General features: G+C 48.6%; 1 protein-coding gene across 6 annotated transcripts in view; it reads right to left on the bottom strand.

Annotated features, from left to right (window-relative positions):
• Nucleotides 1–19,686, bottom strand: part of ncf1 (neutrophil cytosolic factor 1) — a 299,264-nt gene that overhangs the window by 42,655 nt on the left and 236,923 nt on the right. For all 6 annotated transcript variants that reach the window (XM_070857395.1, XM_070857398.1, XM_070857396.1 and 3 more), the window contains one exon: nucleotides 9,098–9,205. In XM_070857395.1, the coding sequence (XP_070713496.1) occupies nucleotides 9,098–9,205 (108 nt within the window). The remainder of the gene's footprint in view (nucleotides 1–9,097; nucleotides 9,206–19,686) is intronic.

Here is a 19,686-nt window from a genome sequence, read left to right as displayed (position 1 = left end):
CTACATATAGATTGGGCTAACTAAACTGGTAGCAATACAGTGGAGGAGGATTTCCTGGAGTGTGTAAGGGATGGTTTTCTAGATCTATATGTCGAGGAATCAACAAGCGAGCTGGCCATCCTAGACTGGGGTGTTGTGTAATGAGAGAGGATTAATTAGCAATCTTGTTGTGCGAGGCCCCTTGGGGAAGAGTGACCATAATATGGTAGAATTCTTTATTAAGATGGAGAGTGGCACAGTTAATAATAAGGTGGACGAATTAACTGCACAGGCAGCAATTAATGAATATGATATAATTGGCATCACGGAGACATGGCTCCAGGGTGACCAAGGCTGGGAACTCCAGGGGTATTCAACATTCAGGAAGGATAGACAGAAAGGAAAAGGAGGTGGGGTAGCGTTGGTGGTTAAAGAGGAAATTAACGCAATAGTAAGGAAGGACATTAGCTTGGATGATGTCGAATCTGTATGGCTGGAGCTGCGGAATACCAAAGGGCAGAAAACGCTAGTGGGAGTTGTGTACAGACCACCAAACAGTAGTAGTGAGATTGGGGACAATATCAAACAAGAAATTAGGGATGCGTGCAATAAAGCTATCATGGGTGCCTTTAATCTACATATAGATTGGGCTAACTAAACTGGTAGCAATACAATGGAGGAGGATTTCCTGGAGTGTATTAGGGATGGTTTTCTAGACCAATATTCGAGGAACCAACTGGAAGGCTGGGTGATGTGAAATGAGAAAGGACTAATTAACAATCTTGTTGTGCAAGGCCCCTTGGGGAAGAGTGACCATAATATGGTAGAATTCTTTATTAAGATGAAGAGTGACACAGCTAATTCAGAGACTAGGTTCCTGAACTTAAGGAAAGGTAACTTCGACGGTATGAGGCGTGAATTGGCTAGAATAGACTGGCAAATTAAACTTAAAGGGTTGACTGTGGATAGGCAATGGCAAACATTTAAAGATCATATGGATGATCTTCAATAATTCTACATCTCTGTCTGGAGTGAAAATAAAACGGGGAAGGTGGCTCAACTGTGCCTAACAAGGGAAATTAGGGATAGTGTTAAATCCAAGGAAGAAGCATATAAATTGGCCAGAAAAAGCAGCAAACCTGAGGACTGGGAGAAATTTAGAACTCAGCAGAGGAGGGCAATTGGTTTAATTAGGAGGGGGAAATAGAATATGAGAGTAAGCTGGCAGGGAACATAAAAACTGACTGCAAAAGCTTCTATAGATATGTGAAGAGAAAAAGATTAGTGAAGACAAATGTAGGTCCCTTGCAGTCAGATTCAGGTGAATTTATAATGGGGAACAAAGAAATGGCAGACCAATTGAACAGATACTTTGGTTCTATCTATCTTCTAAGGAAGACACAAATAACCTTCCGGAAATACAGGGGACCGAGGGTCTAGTGAGGAGGAGACACTGAAGGAAATCCTTATTAGTTAAGAAATTGTGTTAGGGAAATTGATGGGATTGAAGGCCGATAAATCCCTGGGGCCTGATAGACTGCATCCCAGAGTACTTAAAGAAATGTCCCTAGAAATAGTGGATGCATTGGTGGTCATTTTCCAACATTCTATAGACTCTGGATCAGTTCCTATGGATTGGAGGGTAGTTAATGTAACCCCACTTTATAAAAAAGGAGGGAGAGAGAAAACAGGGAATTATAGACCGGTTAGCCTCACATCGGTAGTGGGGAAAATGTTGGAAACAATTATTAAAGATGAAATACCGGCACATTTGGAAAGCAGTAACAGGATCGGTCCAAGTCAGCATGGATTTATGAAAGGGAAATCATGCTTGACAAATCTTCTTGAGTTTTTTGAGGATGTAACTAGTAGAGTGGACAAGGGAGAACCAGTGGATGTGGACTTTCAAAAGGCTTTTGATAAGGTCCCACACAAGAGCTTAGTGTGCAAAATTAAAGCTCATGGCATTGGGGGTAATGTATTGACGTGGATAGAGAACTGGTTGGCAGACAGGAAGCAAAGAGTAGGAATAAAGGGGTACTTTTCAGAATGGCAGGCAGTTACTAATGTGGTACCGCAAGGTTCAGTGCTGGGACCCCAGCTATTTACAATATACATTAATGATTTAGACGAAGGAATTGAATGTAATATCTCCAAGTTTGCAGATGACACTAAGCTGGGTGGCAGTGTGAGCTGTGAGGAGGATGCTAAGAGACTGCAGAGTGACTTGGACAGGTTAGGTGAGGGGGCAAATGCATGGCAGGTGCAGTATAATGTAGATAAATGTATGGTTATCCACTTTGGTGGCAAAAACAGGAAGGCAGAATATTATCTAAATGGTGACAGATTAGGAAAAGGGGAGGTGCAATGAGACCTGGATGTCATGGTACATCAGTCATTGAAAGTTGGCATACAGGTACAGCAGGCGCTGAAGGAGACAAATGGCATGTCGGCCTTCATAGCGAGAGGATTTGAGTATCGCAGCAGGGAGGTCTTACTACAGTTGTACAGGGCCTTGGTGAAGCCACACCTTGAATATTGTGTACAGTTTTGATCTCCTAATCTGAGGAAGGACATTCTTGCTATTGAGGGAGTGCAGCGAAGGTTCACCAGACTGATTCCCGGGATGGCAGGACTGACATATGAAGAAAGACTGGATCGACTCGGCTTATATTCACTGGAATTTAGAAGAAATGGAGGAGATCTCACAGAAACATACAAAATTCTGACGGGATTGGACAGGTTAGATGCAGGTAGAATGTTCCCGATGTTGGGGAAGTCCAGAACCAGGGTCACAGTCTAAGGATAAAGGGACCGAGATGAGGAGAAACTTCTTCACTCAGAAAATTGTGAACCTGTAGAATTGTCTACCACAGAAAGTTGTTGAGGCCTGTTCGTTAGATATATTCAAGAGAGAGTTAGATTTGCCCCTTATGGCTCAAGAGATCAAGGGGTATGGAGGGAAAGCAGGAATGGGGTACGGAGGTGAATGATCAGCCATGATCATATTGAATGGTGATGCAGACTCGAAGGGCCGAATAGCCTACTCCTGCACCTATTTTCTATGTTTCTATGTTTCTATGGGCCACACATTCTACATATCATCTGATCAGGGTAAAGATTGTATTTGTGCCTTTATTTTTAATTGTGCTAGCTGTATGTCCTAACACCCAATGCCCTCACAACAACCTCACGTTGTTGGTTTGAGCTTATGTTTCGAGTTTCAGATAATGAAGTTGGATCATTGCTCTGACATGATTGGTTAGTTGTACATTACAGAATGTACAGTACAGAATGTACATTACATGATTGGTTAGTTGTACATTATAGAATGCCAGTAGTCTGGATGCTTGAGTATTTCAGCAATTGATTATCCATTTGGTAGACACAGTGGGAATCAAAGACCGAGCTGATCTAGTGATTGAACACAGACATACTTGGGTTTGAAGCATCACTTCCCCTCATGTACTCTCCATTTGTCCTCTCCTCTTCTGGTTCCAAATACCTGACAGAGTCTAAGTGCTTTCATTTCTTTTATTAATAACTTCATCTTCACCACCAAGTGAAAGGCCATCAATTCTGTAACATGGACACTTTCTTTTTACCTTTCTGCTCTGAATTTACAAAATGTGTTTCGGTAATTTCATGTCCACAACAGACCCACCTCACAGAGGGCAGGCTGGGGTCCCAGCTCTGCACAGAGGGCAGGGGTGCAAACCTTTGGGGCCCAGAACTGTTCCCCAGCAGTTGATGAATGCATTACACAATATTTACAGCACAGAACCTGGACTCCACCCAACTGCTCCGTGCCGGTTTATTGTCCACACGAGCCTCCTCCCACCCACCACACCCCCATCAGCATATCCTTCTATCCATGTCTTTATCTCGCTTCTTGCTAAATGTATCTGTGCTATTCACCTCAACTATTCCTTATGGCAGCGAGTTCCACATTCTAACCAGCCTCTGCGTAAAGAAGTTTCTCCTGAATGTGAAAGAAAGACTGACTTGCATTTCTATGGTGTCTTTCACGACAGATGTCCCAAAGTGTTTTACAGCCAATGAAACACTATTGAAGTGTCCTCACTGTTGTAATGAGGGAAATGCAGCAGCCAATTCGCACAAACAGCAATGTGTTAATGACCAGATAATCTATTTTTTTAGTGATGTTGATTCAGGGGTAAATATTGGCCAGGGAGAATTCTCCTGCTCTTCTTTGAAATAGTGCCGAGGGATCTTTTACATCCACTTGGTTTAACATGTCATTCGAAAGACGGCATTGCCTACAGTGCAGCACTCCCTCAGAACTGCACTGGAGTGTCAGCCTAGGTTTTATGCTCAAGTCCCTGGAGTGGGACTTGACTCAGAGGCAAGGCTGCTATCAACTGAGACACAGCTGACACTAACAGTGACTTAAAAAGTAGGACCTCAAAAGTAGTAGTCTCGGGATTGCTACCAGTGCCACGAGCTAGTCAGAGTAGGAATCGCAGGATAGCTCAGCTGAATATGTGGCTTGAGCAGTGGTGCAACAGGGAGGAATTCAAATTCCTGGGGCATTGGAACCGGTTCTGGGGGAGGTGGGACCAGTACAAATCGGACGATCTGCACCTAGGCAGGACCGGAACCAATGTCCTAGGGGGAGTGTTTGCTAGTGCTGTTGGGGAGGAGTTAAACTAGTATGGCAGGGGGATGGGAACCAATGCAGGGAGACAGAGAGAGACAAAATGGAGACAGAAGCAAAAGACAAAAAGGGCCACTGTACAGCAAAATTCTAAAGGGTCAAAGTGTAATAAAAAGGCAAGCCTGAAAGCTCGGTGCCTCAATGCGAGGAGTATTCGGAACCCAGGAGAGGGCTCTGAGCTAGTTAGAGTGGGTGAGAGCTCAGATGAACAGGACCCCAAGAAAGAATGCAAAAGGCAGGAGGCAACAGAGCAGAGTAGCACTGGGGTAAGTGTAAACCACAAGGTGATAGGAAGGAACAATATATATGAATATAAAGGGGATGCAGGAGAGGTCAAAACTAATAATCATGGTTTAAAAACTAGTATTAAAACAATCTACCTAAACGCACGCAGCATTCAAAATAAAGTAAATGAGTTGACGGCACAAATCATTACAAATGGGTATGATTTGGTGGCCATTACAGAAACGTGGTTGCAGGGTGGCCAAGACTGGGAATTAAACATACAGGGGTATGTGACAATTCGGAAAGATAGACAAGAAGGGAAAGGAGGTGGGGTAGCTCTGTTAATAAAGGATGATATCAGGGCAGTTGTGAGAGACAATATTGGCTCTAATGAACAAAATGTTGAATCATTGTGAGTGGAGATTAGAGATAGTAAGGGGAAAAAGTCACTGGTGGGTATAGTTTATAGGCCCCCAAATAATAACTTCACGGTGGGGCGGACAATAATCAAGGGAATAATGAAGGCATGTCAAAAAGGAACGGCAGTAATCATGGGGGATTTTAACCTACATATCAATTGGTCAAATCAAATCGCACGGGGTAGCCTTGAGGAGGAATTCATAGAATGCACACGGGATTGTTTCTTTGAACAGTATGTTACAGAACCTACAAGGGAGCAAGCTGTCTGAGATCTGGTCCTGTACAATGAGACAGGAATAATAAATGATCTCCTAGTAAAAGATCCTCTCGGAATGAGTGATCACAGAATGGTTGAATTCGTAATACAGATTGAGGGTGAGGAAGTAGTGTCTCAAACGAGCGTACTGTGCTTAAACAAAGGGGATTACAGTGGGATGAGGGCTGAGTTGGCTAAAGTAGACTGGGAACACAGACTAAACGGTGGCACAATTGAGGAACAGTGGAGGACTTTTAAGGAGCTCTTTCATAGTGCTCAACAAAAATATATTCCAGTGAAAAAGCAGGGTGGTAAGAGAAGGGATAACCAGTCGTGGATAACCAAGGAAATAAAGAAGAGTATCAAATTAAAAAACAATGCGTATAAGGTGGCCAAGGTTAGCGGGAAACTAGGAGATTGGGAAAATTTTAAACGACAGCAAAGAAGGACTAAGAAAGCAATAAAGAAAGGAAAGATAGATTACGAAAGTAAACTTGCGCAAAATATAAAAACAGATAGTAAAAGCTTTTACCGATATATAAAACGGAAAAGAGTGACTAAAGTAAATGTTGGTCCCTTAGAAGATGAGAAGGGGGATTTAATAATGGTAAATGTGGAAATGGCTGAGACCTTAAACAATTATTTTGCTTCGGTCTTCACAGTGGAAGACACAAAAACCATGCCAAAAATTGCTGGTCACGGGAATGTGGGAAGGGAGGACCTTGAGATAATCACTATCACTAGGGGGGTAGTGTTGGACAGGCTAATGGGACTCAAGGTAGACAAGTCCCCTGGTCCTGATGAAATGCATCCCAGGGTATTAAAAGAGATGGCGGAAGTTATAGCAGATGCATTCGTTATAATCTACCAAAATTCTCTGAACTCTGGGGAGGTACAGTGGATTGGAAAGCAGCTAATGTAATGCCTCTGTTTAAAAAAGGGGGCAGACAAAAGGCAGGTAACTATAGGCCGGTTAGTTTAACATCTGTAGTGGGGAAAATGCTTGAAGATATCATTAAGGAAGAAATAGCGGGACATCTAGATAGGAATAGTGCAATCAAGCAGACGCATATATATATATATGAAGGGGAAATCATGTTTAACTAATTTACTGGAATTCTTTGAGGATATAACGAGCATGGTGAATAGAGGTGTACCGATGGATGTGGTGTATTTAGATTTCCAAAAGGCATTCGATAAGGTGCCACACGAAAGGTTACTGCAGAAGATAAAGGTACGTGGAGTCGGAGGAAATGTATTAGCATATATCGAGAATTGGCTGGCGAACAGAAAGCAGAGGATCGGGATAAATGGGTCCTTTTCAGGTTGGAAATCGGTGGTTAGTGGTGTGCCACAGGGATCGGTGCTGGGACCACAACTGTTTACAATATACATAGATGACCTGGAAGAGGGGACAGAGTGTAGTGTAACAAAATTTGCAGATGACACAAAGATTAGTGGGAAAGCGGGTTGTGTAGAGGACACAGAAAGGCTGCAAAGAAATTTAGATAGGTTAAGCGAATGGGCTAAGGTTTGGCAGATGGAATATAATGTCGGAAAATGTGAGGTCATCCACCTTGGAAAAAAAAACAGTAAAAGGGAATATTATTTGAACGGGGAGAAATTACAACATGCTACGGTGCAGAGGGACCTGGGGGTCCTTGTGCATGAATCCCAAAAAGTTAGTTTGCAGGTGCAGCAGGTAATCAGGAAGGCGAATGGAATGTTGGCCTTCATTGCGAGAGGGATGGAGTACAAAAGCAGGGAGGTTCTGCTTCAACTGTACAGGGTATTGGTGAGGCCACACCTGGAGTACTGCGTGCAGTTTTGGTCACCTTTCTTATGGAAGGATATACTAGCTTTGGAGGGGGTACAGAGACGATTCACTAGGCTGATTCCGGAGATGAGGGGGTTACCTTATGATGATAGATTGAGTAGACTGGGTCTTTACTCGTTGGAGTTCAGAAGGATGAGGAGTGATTTTATAGAAACATTTAAAATAATGAAAGGGTTAGACAAGATAGAGGCAGAGAGGTTATTTCCACTGGTCGGGGAGACTCGAACTAGGGGGCACAGCCTCAAAATACGGGGAAGCCAATTTAAAACCGAGTTGAGAAGGAATTTCTTCTCCAAGAGGGTTGTGAATCTGTGGAATTCTCTGCCCAATGAAGCAGTTGAGGCTAGTTCATTGAATGTACTCAAATCACAGATAGATAGATTTTTAACCAATAAGGGAATTAAGGGTTATGGGGAGCAGGCGGGTAAGTGGAGCTTAGTCCATGACCAGATCAGCCATGATCTTGTTGAATGGCGGAGCAGGCTCGAGGGGCTAGATGGCTACTCCTGTTCCTAATTCTTATGTTCTTATGTTCTTATGTTCTATCTTATATTTCTGGCTGCTAGATCTGGCCTTCCTGTGAGTGGAAGCATCTTCTGCAAACTCTAACAAACCCTTTCATAATCTTAAAGACCTCTATTAAGTCACACATCAGTCTTCCCTTTCCGAGGGCAAAGAGCCCCAGTCTATTCAAGATTTTTCTCAGGGAACTTCCAGAACACGTCAAAGAGTGTGGATAAGTCCATTACTCACGTGTGGGGTGCTGGGGCATGCTTTGACACTCAGTATAGCTAGATATTGAGCAGTGCGGGAGTGCTCCTGGACATATGAGGCACAGGAACCACTTACAGGAGTGACCAACACCACTGAACCCAAGGAAATAAATGCAGCAAATTTGTAACACTGGCTTTTATAACGGAGGATCAGAATGGGACTGTACCCACTGAGGCTGGCATGGAAGCACAATATTGCGACAAAATAAAGGTGGGCTTATTATGGTTAACCCAGTAATCCTTGGGCGCGCTGGATGCATGATACTGGGTGGTGAAAGTGAATAATGTTCATTCCTCGCCCCCAGCACCCACCATTGTTAGTCGCAGCAACTTTTATCCACACAGCCCCATTACATGGAAAATCGGGACACCACTCCAAACATGTTACTGTATTCATTCTACAAACGTTGCACAAGGGAGAGGAGGTCCTTCCGTGTCACTCCACTACCCTGCTGTGAGTCATGAGCAATTAAACAATGCCAGAAAATGCAAGATCCCAGCGTACAGCTTGCCAACTATGTTTAGATATTTAACCGAAAGCGGAAAGAATGGGGTAAATTTTCAGCTTCACCGCAAGGGCAGTAATGTGTCGGGCTGATCGATGGCCCCCAGTATAGACCCACACGGGCAGTAATGTATTGGGCCGATCGATTGCCCCCAGTATAGATCCACAATGCTGGCAGTATGAGGCACAGGAACCACTTACAGGAGTGACCACAGCGCAGGTTCTATAATGGGCGGGTGATCCGCTCTGGCAGATTACTGTCACACTGTGGGCAGGGCCGTGTGATGTCACACACTGTGGGCGGGGCTGTGTGATGTCACACACTGTGGGCGGGGCCGTGTGATGTCACAGTGTGGGCAGGGCCGTGAGATGTCACACACTGTGGGCGGGGCCGTGTGATGTCACAGTGTGGGCAGGGCCTTACCTTCGAGGCGGAGGGAGATTTCTTTTGCTGGTGCTGAATTCCGTCTTCTGAGCTGTCCCCAATTTCTGCAGGTACATGGAGGGGTAGTAGCCAGTAATCTCGCCTTTCCTGTTTCAATAAGAAGTACGTCATTCCTTGTATCCGAACATAAATCTTCAGTGACCTGCGGATGGCTGTTATTGACCTGGCACAGTAAACTCTCGGTGTCACAAATGGCGGGCAAATTAGACGCTGAGCAATTGATTGAAAGCACTCAGAGGTCAGTCAGTGTGTGGAGACATGGCCCCAATACCTCGATATAGTCAGAGACGGGGAGAGGCGCAATGGCCTCCGAGAACCAGGGAGCAAGTGGCAGTAAATGGCGGTTGGATCTCAGTCAAGTAATGCAAAGAAAGATTAAAGAAATAGAAGAACGAAAATGGTGTGTGAGCAGCTGAGGCGGCTGGAGGCCGAAGGGGAAGGTGGGAAATGGGAGGAAATGAAACACGGACAACCCGGGGGGTCTGAAAATACAACACAAATGTACAGTGCGTCCACGGGCTCCGAAAACACAGCCCACAGGGTAATAGGGAGCGCAGCCCTCTCCTCAGTCCCAACCCGTCTCCCCCCCACCCCCCAAACCTGTCTCCCCACCACCCCCCAACCCCTCTTACCCACCCCCCAACCCGTCTCCCCCACTCCCCCCACCCTCCCAACCCATCTCCTCCCATCCCCCCCAACCTGCCTCCCCCCACCTCCCCCAACCCGTCTCCCCCCACTCCCCCAACCCATCTCCCCCCACCCTCCCAACCCATCTCCCCCCATCCTCCCAACCTGTCTCCCCCCCCACCTGCCCCAACCAATCTCCCCCCACCCCCCCAACCCGTCTCCCCCCAACCCCCAACCTGTTTCCCCCCCACCTCCCCCAACCCGTCTCCCCCCATCCTCCCAACCCATCTCCCCCCATCCCCCCCAACCTGCCTCCCCCCCACCTCCCCCAACCCGTCTCCCCCCAACCCGTCTCCCCCCACCTCCCAACCTGTTTCCCCCCCACCCCCAACCCGTCTCCCCCCACTCTCCCAACCCGTCTCCCCCCACTCTCCCAACCCATCTCCCCCCATCCCCCCAACCTGTCTCCCCCCCCACCTCCCCAACCCGTCTCCCCCCACCCCCCCAACCCGTCTCCCCCCACCCCCCAACCTGTTTCCCCCCCAACCCGTCTCCCCCCCCACCCCCAACCCGTCTCCCCCCACCCCCCAACCCGTCTCCCCCCACCCCCCCAACCCATCTCTCCCCACCCCCCCAACCCATCTCCCCCCACCCCCCAACCTGTCTCCCCACCCCCAACCCGTCTCCCCCACCTCCCCAATCCGTCTCCCCCCACCCCCCCAACCCATCTCCCCCCCACCCCCCAACCCATTTCACCCACCCCCCCAACTCATCTCCCCCCCACCCCCCAACCCGTCTCCCCCCACCCCCCAACCTGTCTCCCCCTCACCCCTCAACCCATCTCCCCCACCCCCACCCCCAACCAGTCCCCCCCCACCCCCCCAACCCATCTCCCCCCACCCCCCCAACCTGTCTCCCCCTCACCCCACAACCTGTTTCCCCCCACCCCCAACCCGTCTCCCCCCACCCCCCCAACCCATCTCCCTCCCACCCCCCCAACCCATCTCCCCCCCAACCCATCTCCCCCCACACCCCCAACCCATCTCCCCCCACCCCCAACCTGTCTCCGCCCACCCCAAATCCATCGACCCCCACCCCCCCCAACCCGTCTCCCCCACCCCCCCATCCGTCTCCCCCCACCCCCTCAACCCATCTCCCCCCACCCCCCCAACACATTTCCCCCACCCCCCCAACCCGTCTCCCCCCATCCTCCCAACCTATCTCCCACCATCCCCCTCAACCTGTCTCCCCCCCACCACCCCCAACCCATCTCCCCCCCACCCCCCAACCCATCTCCCCCCACCCCCCCAACCCATCTCCCCCACCCTAAATCCATTGCCCCCCACCCCCCCAACCTGTCTCCCGACCCCCACCCCCAACCCGTCTCCCCCACCCCCCCAATCCATCTCCCCCCCACCCCCCCAACCCATCTCCCCCCCACCCCCCCAACCCATCTCCCCCCACCTCCCCAACCCATTTCCCCCACCCCCCCAACCCATCTCCCCCCCACACACCCAACCCATCTCCCCCCAGCCCCCCAACCCATTTCCCCCACCCTCTCAACCCATCTCCCCCCATCCCCCCAACCCGTCTCCCCCCACCCCCCCAACCCATCTCCCCCCACCCCCCCAACCCATCTCCCCCCACACCCCCAACCCATCTCCCCCCACCCCCCAACCTGTCTCCCCCCACCCCAAATCCATCGAACCCCCACCCCCCCAATCCATCTCCCCCCACCCCCTCAACCCATCTCCTCCCCATCCCCCCAACCCATTTCCCCCACCCCCCCAACCCGTCTCCCCCCATCCTCCCAACCCATCTCCCCATCTCCCACCATCCCCCTCAACCTGTCTCCCCCCCATCTCCCCCAACCCATCTCCCCCCACCCCCCCTACCCATCTCCCCCCACCCCCCCAACCCATCTCCCCCACCCCCCAACCCGTCTCCCCCCACCCCCCAACCTGTCTCCCTCCACCCCCCGACCCATCTCCCCCCCACCCCCAACCCGTCTCCCCCCCACCCCCCCCAACCCGTCTCCCCCACCCCCACCCCCAACCCGACTCCCCCAACCCATCTCCCCCCCACCCCCCCAACCCGTCTCCCCCCCAACCCCCTCCAACCTGTTTCTCCGCCCCCCCCCCACCACTGACACCAGCACTGCCTGCAGTCATGGAAATGCACGATGTAGCTAAGGTTGGATGTTTATTCCAAAGAGGTGCGCAGGGCCCTGGAGAACAGGGTGATTCTGCACCTGAAGCTCACGCTGAGCTGTATTGCAACAATACCAAGGACAGTACTCGGAGAAAGCAAGGTTAGAGAGCAGGGGAATAACTGGGGTTGGGAGTAAGGAGGCAGATGGAAAAGAAGAGACTGGAGGGATAAATGAGGGGGAGAGGAGCAGAGCACAGCAGAGGGCAATGGAGAGAGAGAGAAAGTGAAGGGAAGATGGGGAGAGATGAAGGCTAGGGAACGGGAGAGCTGGGTGGGAAGGGGAAGCGAGAGGAGAAGGATACGGAAGGTGGGTGGGGATGAGCAGGAGAGAACGTGGAGAAGAGAGGAGTTGGGGAGGAGGTGGGGAATGGAGTGGTGGGGTTGGAGGACACATGGGGCCAGATGGAGGCGACCCCAGGATGGATGGGGCGTCCTGGACTTTCATGTCCACAGGAAGGGAGGGGGAGCTCCAGCTTTCTTTTACACAGAGTTGGAATATCTACTGGGGCTTCTGGGGTTACAGGTCCCTCTCGCGGCTGCGGGGAAGGGGGATTGAAGGCCGATAAATCCCCAGGGCCTGATGGTCTGCATCCCAGAGTACTTAAGGAAGTAGCCCTCGAAATAGTGGATGATTGGGTGATCATTTTCCAACAGTCTATCGACTCTGGATCAGTTCCTATGGACTAGAGGGTAGCTAATGTAACACCACTTTTTAAAAAAGGAGGGAGAGAGAAAACAGGTAATTATAGACCGGTTAGTCTGACATTGGTGGTGGGGAAAATGTTGGAATCAATTATTAAAAATGAAATAGCAGCACATTTGGAAAGTAGTGACAGGATGGATTTATGAAAGGGAAATCATGCTTGACAAATTTTCTAGAATTTTTTGAGGATGTAACTAGTAGAGTGGGCAAGGGAGAACCAGTTTATTGTGGTGTATTTGGACTTTCAAAAAGCTTTTGACAAGGTCCCACACAAGAGATTAGTGTGCAAAATTAAAGCACATTGTATTGGGGGTAATGTACTGACGTGAATAGAGAACTGGTTGGCAGACAGGAAGCAGAGAGTCGGGATAAACGGGTCCTTTTCAGAATGGCAGGCAGTGATTAGTGGGGTACCGCAGGGCTCAGTGCTGGGACCCCAGCTATTTACAATATACATCAATGATTTAGATGAAGGAATTGAGTGTAATATCTCCAAGTTTGCAAATGACACTAAGCTGGGTGGTGGTGTGAGCTGTGAGGATGCTAAGAGGCTGCAGGGTGACTTGGACAGGTTAAGTGAGTGGGCAAATGCATGGCAGATGCAGTATAATGTGGATAAATGTGACGTTATCCACTTTGGTGGCAAAAACACGAAGGCAGAATATTATATGAATGGCGGCAGATTAGGAAAAGGGAAGGTGCAACGAGACCTGGGTGTCTTAGTACATCAGTCATTGAAAGTTGGCATGCAGGTACAGCAGGCGGTGAAGAAGGCAAATGGTATGTTGACCTTCATAACGAGGGGATTTGAGTATAGGAGCAGGGAGGTCTTACTGCAGTTGTACAGGGCCTTAGTGAGGCCTCACCTGGAAAATTGTGTTCAGTTTTAGTCTCCTAATCTGAGGAAGGGCGTTCATGCTATTGAGGGAGTGCAGTGAAGATTCACCAGACTGATTCCCGGGATGGCAGGACTGACGTATGAGGAGAGACTGGATCAACTGGACCTTTATACACTGGAGTTTAGAAGGATGAGAGGGGATCTCATAGAAACATATAAAATTCTGACGGGACTGGACAGGTTAGATGCAGGAGAATGTTCCCGATGTTGGGGAAGTCTAGAAGCAGGGGTCACAGTCTAAGGATAAGGAGTAAGCCAGTTAGGACTGAGATGAGGAGAAACTTCTTCACTCAGAGAGTTGTTACCTGTGGAATTCCCTGCTGCAGAGAGTTATTGATGCCAGTTCATTGGATATATTCAAGAGGGAGTTAGATATGGCCCTTACGGCTAAAGAGATCAAGAGGTATGGAGAGAAAGCAGGAAAGGGGTACTGAGGGAATGATCAGCCATGAACTTATTGAATGGTGGTGCAGACTCGAAGAGCCGAATGGCCTACTCCTGCACCTACTTTCTATGTTTCTATGTTTCTAACATCAACTGAACAAGCTCTCCTGCTTCTCAATATTGAGAATATATTTTGTTGGGGACAAAGGTTTATTTCCTGCAGGTATCGTTCAGGTCAGCACACAACAGAGGTGAGTGTCTGTGTGTGTGTGTCCGTGTGCGTCTGTGTGTCTGTGTCTGAGTTTGTGTGTCTGTGTGTCTGTGTGTGCGTCTGTATGTCTTTAGGTGTGTGTGTGTCTGTGTGTCTGTGTCTGTGTGTGTCTGTGTATCTGTCTGTCTGTGTGTGTGTTTGTGTGCGTGAGTGTGTCTGTCTGTGTGTCTGTGTGTGTGTGTGTGTATGTCTGTGTGTGTGTCTGTGTGTGTGTGTATCTGTGTGTGTGTGTCTGTGTGTGTGAGTGTGTCTATGTGTGTCTGTGTGTGTGTGTGTGTGTATATGTCTGTGTGTGTGTCTGTGTGTGTGAGTGTGTCTGTGTGTGTGAGTGTGTCTATGTGTGTCTGTGTGTGTGTGTGTGAGTGTGTCTGTGTGTGTGTTTGAGTGTGTCTGTGTCTGTATCTGTGTGCGTGCCATAGCATAGATGCATATAAAGGGAGGCTGAATAAATATATGAGAGAAAATGGAATAGAGGGTTATAGAAACATAGAAATTAGGTGCAGGAGCAGGCCATTCGGCCCTTCAAGCCTGCACCGCCATTCAATAAGATGATGGCTGATCATTCAACCTCAGTACCCCTTTGCTGCTTTCTTTCCATACCGCTTGATCCCTTTGGCCGTAAGGGCCATATCTAACTCCCTTTTGAATATATCTAATGAACTGGCCTCAACAACTCTCTGCGGTCGAGAATTCCACAGGTTAACAACTCTCTGAGTGAAGAAGTTTCTCCTCATCTCGGTCCTAAATGGCTTACCCTTTATTATTCGACTGTGACCCCTGGTTCTGGAACTCCCCAGCAATGGGAACATTCTTCCTGCCTCTAACCTGCCTAATCCCGTCAGAATTTTATGTTTCTATGAGATCCCCTCTCATCCTTCTAAACTCCAGTGAATAAAGGCCCAGTTGATCCAGTCTCTCCTCATATGTCAGTCCTGCCTTCCCAGGAATCAGTCTGGTGAACCTTCGCTGTACTCCCTCAATAGCAAGAATGTTCTTCCTCAGATTAGGAGACCAAAACTGAACACAATATTCCAGGCGAGGCCTCACCAAGGCCCTGTACAACTGCAGTAAGACCTCCCTGCTCTTAAATTCAAATCCCCTAGATATGAAGGCCAACATACCATTTGCCTTCTTCACCGCCTGCTGTACCTGTATGCCAACTTTCAGTGACTGATGTAATAGAAACATAGAAACATAGAAAATAGGTTCAGGAGTCGGCCATTCAGCCCTTCTAGCCTGCACCGCCATTCAATGAGTTCATGGCTGAACATGCAACTTCAGTACCCCATTCCTGCTTTCTCGCCATACCCCTTGATCCCCCGAGTAGTAAGGACTTCATCTAACTCCCTTTTGAATATATTTAGTGAATTGGCCTCAACTACTTTCTGTAGTAGAGAATTCCACAGGTTCACCACTCTCTGGGTGAAGAAGTTTCTCCTCATCTCGGTCCTAAATGACTTACCCCTTATCCTTAGACTGTGACTCCTGGTTCTGGACTTCCCCAACATTGGGAACATTCTTCCTGCATCGAACCTGTCTAAACCCGTCAGAATTTTAAAAGTTTCTATGAGGTCCCCTCTCATTCTTCTGAACTCCAGTGAATACAAGCCCAGTTGATCCAGTCTTTCTTGATAGGTCAGTCCCACCATCCCGGGAATCAGTCTGGTGAATCTTCGCTGCACTCTCTCAATAGCAAGAATGTCCTTCCTCCAGTTAGGAGACCAAAACTGTACACAATACTCCAGGTGTGGCCTCACCAAGGCCCTGTACAACTGTAGCAACACCTCCCTGCTCCTGTACTCAAATCCCCTCGCTATGAAGGCCAACATGCCATTTGCTTTCTTAACCGCCTGCTGTACCTGCATGCCAACCTTCAATGACTGATGTACCATGACACCCAGGTCTCGTTGCACCTCCCCTTTTCCTAATCTGTCACCATTCAGATAATAGTCTGTCTCTCTGTTTTTACCACCAAAGTGGATAACCTCACATTTATTCACATTATACTGCATCTGCCATGCATTTACCTAACCTGTCCAAGTCACCCTGCAGCCTCTTAGCATCCTCCTCGCAGCTCACACTGCCACCCAACTTAGTGTCATCCGCAAATTTGGAGATACTACATTTAATCCCCTCGTCTAAATCATTAATGTACAATGTAAACAGCTGGGGCCCCAGCACAGAACCTTGCGGCACCCCACTGGTCACTGCCTGCTATTCTGAACTGGACCCGTTTATTCCCACTCTCTGCTTCCTGTCTGCCAACCAGTTCTCTATCCACGTCAATACATTACCCCCAATACCATGTGCTTTAATTTTGCACACCAATCTCTTGTGTGGGACTTTGTCAGAAGCCTTTTGAAAGTCCAAATACACCACATCCACTGGTTCTCCCTTATCCAGTCAACTAGTTACATCCTCAAAAAATTATAGAAGATTCGTCAAGCATGATTTCCCTTTCATAAATCCATGCTGACTTGGTCCGATCCTGTCACTGCTTTCCGAATGCGCTACTATTTCATCCTTAATGATTGATTCCAACATTTTTGCCACCACCGATGTCAGGCTAACCAGTCTATAATTACCAGCTTTCTCTCTCCCTCCTTTTTTAAAAAGTGGTGTTACATTAGCTACCCTCCAGTCCATAGGAACTGATCCAGAGTCAATAGAATATTGGAAAATGATCACCAATGCATCCACTATTTCTAGGGCCACTTCCTTAAGTACTCTGGGATGCAGACTATCAGGCCCCGGGGATTTATCAGCCTTCAATCCCATCAATTTCCCTAACACAATTTCCTGACTAATAAGGATTTCTTTCAGTTCCTTCTTTTCGCTAGACCCTCAAACCCCTAGTATTTCCAGAAGGTTATTTATGTCTTCCTTAGTGAAGACAGAACCAAAGTATTTGTTCAGTTGGTCTGCCATTTCTTTGTTCCCCTTTGTAAATTCACCTGAATCTGACTGCAAGGGACCTACGTTTGTCTTCACTAATCTTTTTCTCTTCACATATCTATAGAAACTATTGCAGTCAGTTTTTATGTTCCCTGCAAGCTTCCTCTCATGCTTTATTTGCCCCCTCCTAATTAGACCCTTTGTCTTCCTCTGCTGAATTCTAAATTTCTTCTAGTCCTCAGGTTTGCTGCTTTTTCTGGCCAATTTGTATGCCTCTTCCTTGGATTTAACACTGTCCCTAATTTCCCTTGTTAGCCACGGTTGAGCCACCTTCCCTTTTTTATTTTTACGCCAGACATGGATGTACAATTGTTGAAGTTCATCCATGTGATCTTTAAATGTGTGCCATTGCCTATCCACTGTCAACCCTTTAAGTATAATTTGCCAGTCTATACTCGCCAATTCACGTCTCATACCATTGAAGTTATCTTTCCTTAAGTTCAGGACCCTAGTCTCTGAATTAACACTGTCACTCTCCCACTTAATGAAGAATTCTACCATATTATGGTCACTCTTCCCCAGGGGGCCTCGCACAACAAGATTGCTAATTAGTCCTCTCTCATTACACATCGCCCAGTCTAGGATGGCCAGCTCTCTAGTTGGTTCCTCAACATATTGGTCTGGAAAGGCATTCCTAATACACTCCAGGAAATCCTCCTCCACCGCAATGCTACCAACTTGGTTAGCCCAATCAATATGTAGATTAAAGTTGCCCATGATAACTGCTGTACCTTTATTGCACAAATCCCTAATTTCTTATTTGATGCTATCCCCAACCTCACTACTACTATTTGGTAGTCTGTACACAACTCCCACTAGCGTTTTCTGCCCTTTGGTATTTCGCAGCTCCACCCATACAGATTCCACATCATCCAGGCTAATGTCCTTTCTTACTATTGCATTAATTTCCTCTTCAACCAGCAACGCTATCCCACCTCATTTTCCTTTCTGTCTATCCTTCCTGAATGTTGAATACCCCTGGATGTTGAGTTCCCAGCCTTGGTCATCCTGGAGCCATGTCTCCGTAATCCCAATTGTATCATAATCGTTTAATAGCTATTGCTGTCTGCGCAGTTAATTCGTCCACCTTATTCCGAATACTCCTCGCATTGAGGCACAGAGCCTTCAGGCTTGTCTTTTTAACACTCTTTTTCTCTTTAGAATTTTGCTGTAATGTGGCCCTTTTTGATTTTTGCCTTGGGTTTCTCTGCTACCCACTTTTACTATACTGCTTTCTATCTTTTGCTTCTGCCCCCATTTTATTTCCCTCTATCTCCCTGCATAGGTTCCCATTCCCCTGCCATATTAGTTTAACTCCTCTCCAACAGCACTAGCAAACACTCCCCCGAGGACATTGGTTCCGGTCCTGCCCAGGTGCAGACCGTCCGGTTTGTACTGGTCCCACCTTCCCCAGAACTGGTTCCAATGTCCCAGGAATTTGAATCCCTCCCTCTTGCACCACTCCTCAAGCCACATATTCATCTGAGCTATCCTGCGATTCCTACTCTGACTAGCACATGGCACTGTTAGTAATCCTGAGATTACTACCTTTGAGGTTCTACTTTTTAATTTAACTCCTAGCTCCCTAAATTCAGCTTGTAGGATCTCATCCCGCTTTCCCCCTATATCTACCTTATGCTGATAGATTTAGATGAAGAAAGACAGGAAGAGACTCGAGTGGAGCATAAATGCCGCATGGAGTGGGCCGAATGGCCTGTTTCTGTGTTGTATATCCTACATAATCCTGTGTGTGTGTGGTGGGCAGGGTGCCAGTGGGGGAGTGCGACCGGGGGGTGGGAGTGGGGCTGGGGAGGGGAATGGGGAGGGGGTGGGAATGGGGCCCCCGGGGGCTGTGGTGCCAGGGGGGGAGTGGGGGAAGGTAATGGGGCTGGGGGGGAATTTGGGACCAAGGGTAGCGTGGGGCTGGGGGGGAATGGGGAGGGCGGAAGCGGGGGCGGAAGTGGGGTGGGTGTGTGGGGCCGGGGGGGTGGGTGCAGGAGGATTGGGGCTGGGGGCGGGGGTGTGGGGGAGGGGAGGGAGTGTGGCCGAGGGGGGGAGGGTGTGGGGCCGAGGGGGGAGTGGGGGAGGGGGTGTAGGGCGGGTGGAGAGGGGGAGTGGGGCGGGGGTGAGTGGGGCCGGGAGGAGTGGGGTGTGAAGAGGGGGGGATTGGGGCCAGGGGGAGTGGGGACGGGGGGAAGTGGCGGTGGTGGGGGGGAATGGGGCTGGGGGAAGTGGGGGGGGTGAGTGGTGCTGGGGGAGGAGACAGGGGAAGGAGTTATGGGCCTCTGTTCCCTTGATTCTTCAGGCCTGGCAACTTTTCACTTTCCTTGTGATGAAAGGAGAAGGACTTGCATTTATATAGCACCTTTCACGTTCTCAGGACTTCCCAAAGCGCTTTACAGCCAATGAAGTACTTTTTAAAGTGTGGTCACTGTTGTAATGTAGGAAACGTTCCCACCCAATCCCCGTATCCCTTGATCCCCCTAGAGTTTAAAAATCCATCGATCTCAGCCTTGAAT

The sequence above is a fragment of the Pristiophorus japonicus genome, chromosome 16 (genome assembly GCF_044704955.1).
Source record: "Pristiophorus japonicus isolate sPriJap1 chromosome 16, sPriJap1.hap1, whole genome shotgun sequence".
Classification (NCBI taxonomy): Eukaryota; Metazoa; Chordata; class Chondrichthyes; family Pristiophoridae; genus Pristiophorus; species Pristiophorus japonicus.
The sequence above is the reverse complement of the archived record's forward strand: the minus strand, read 5'-3'. Positions and strand labels throughout refer to the sequence as shown.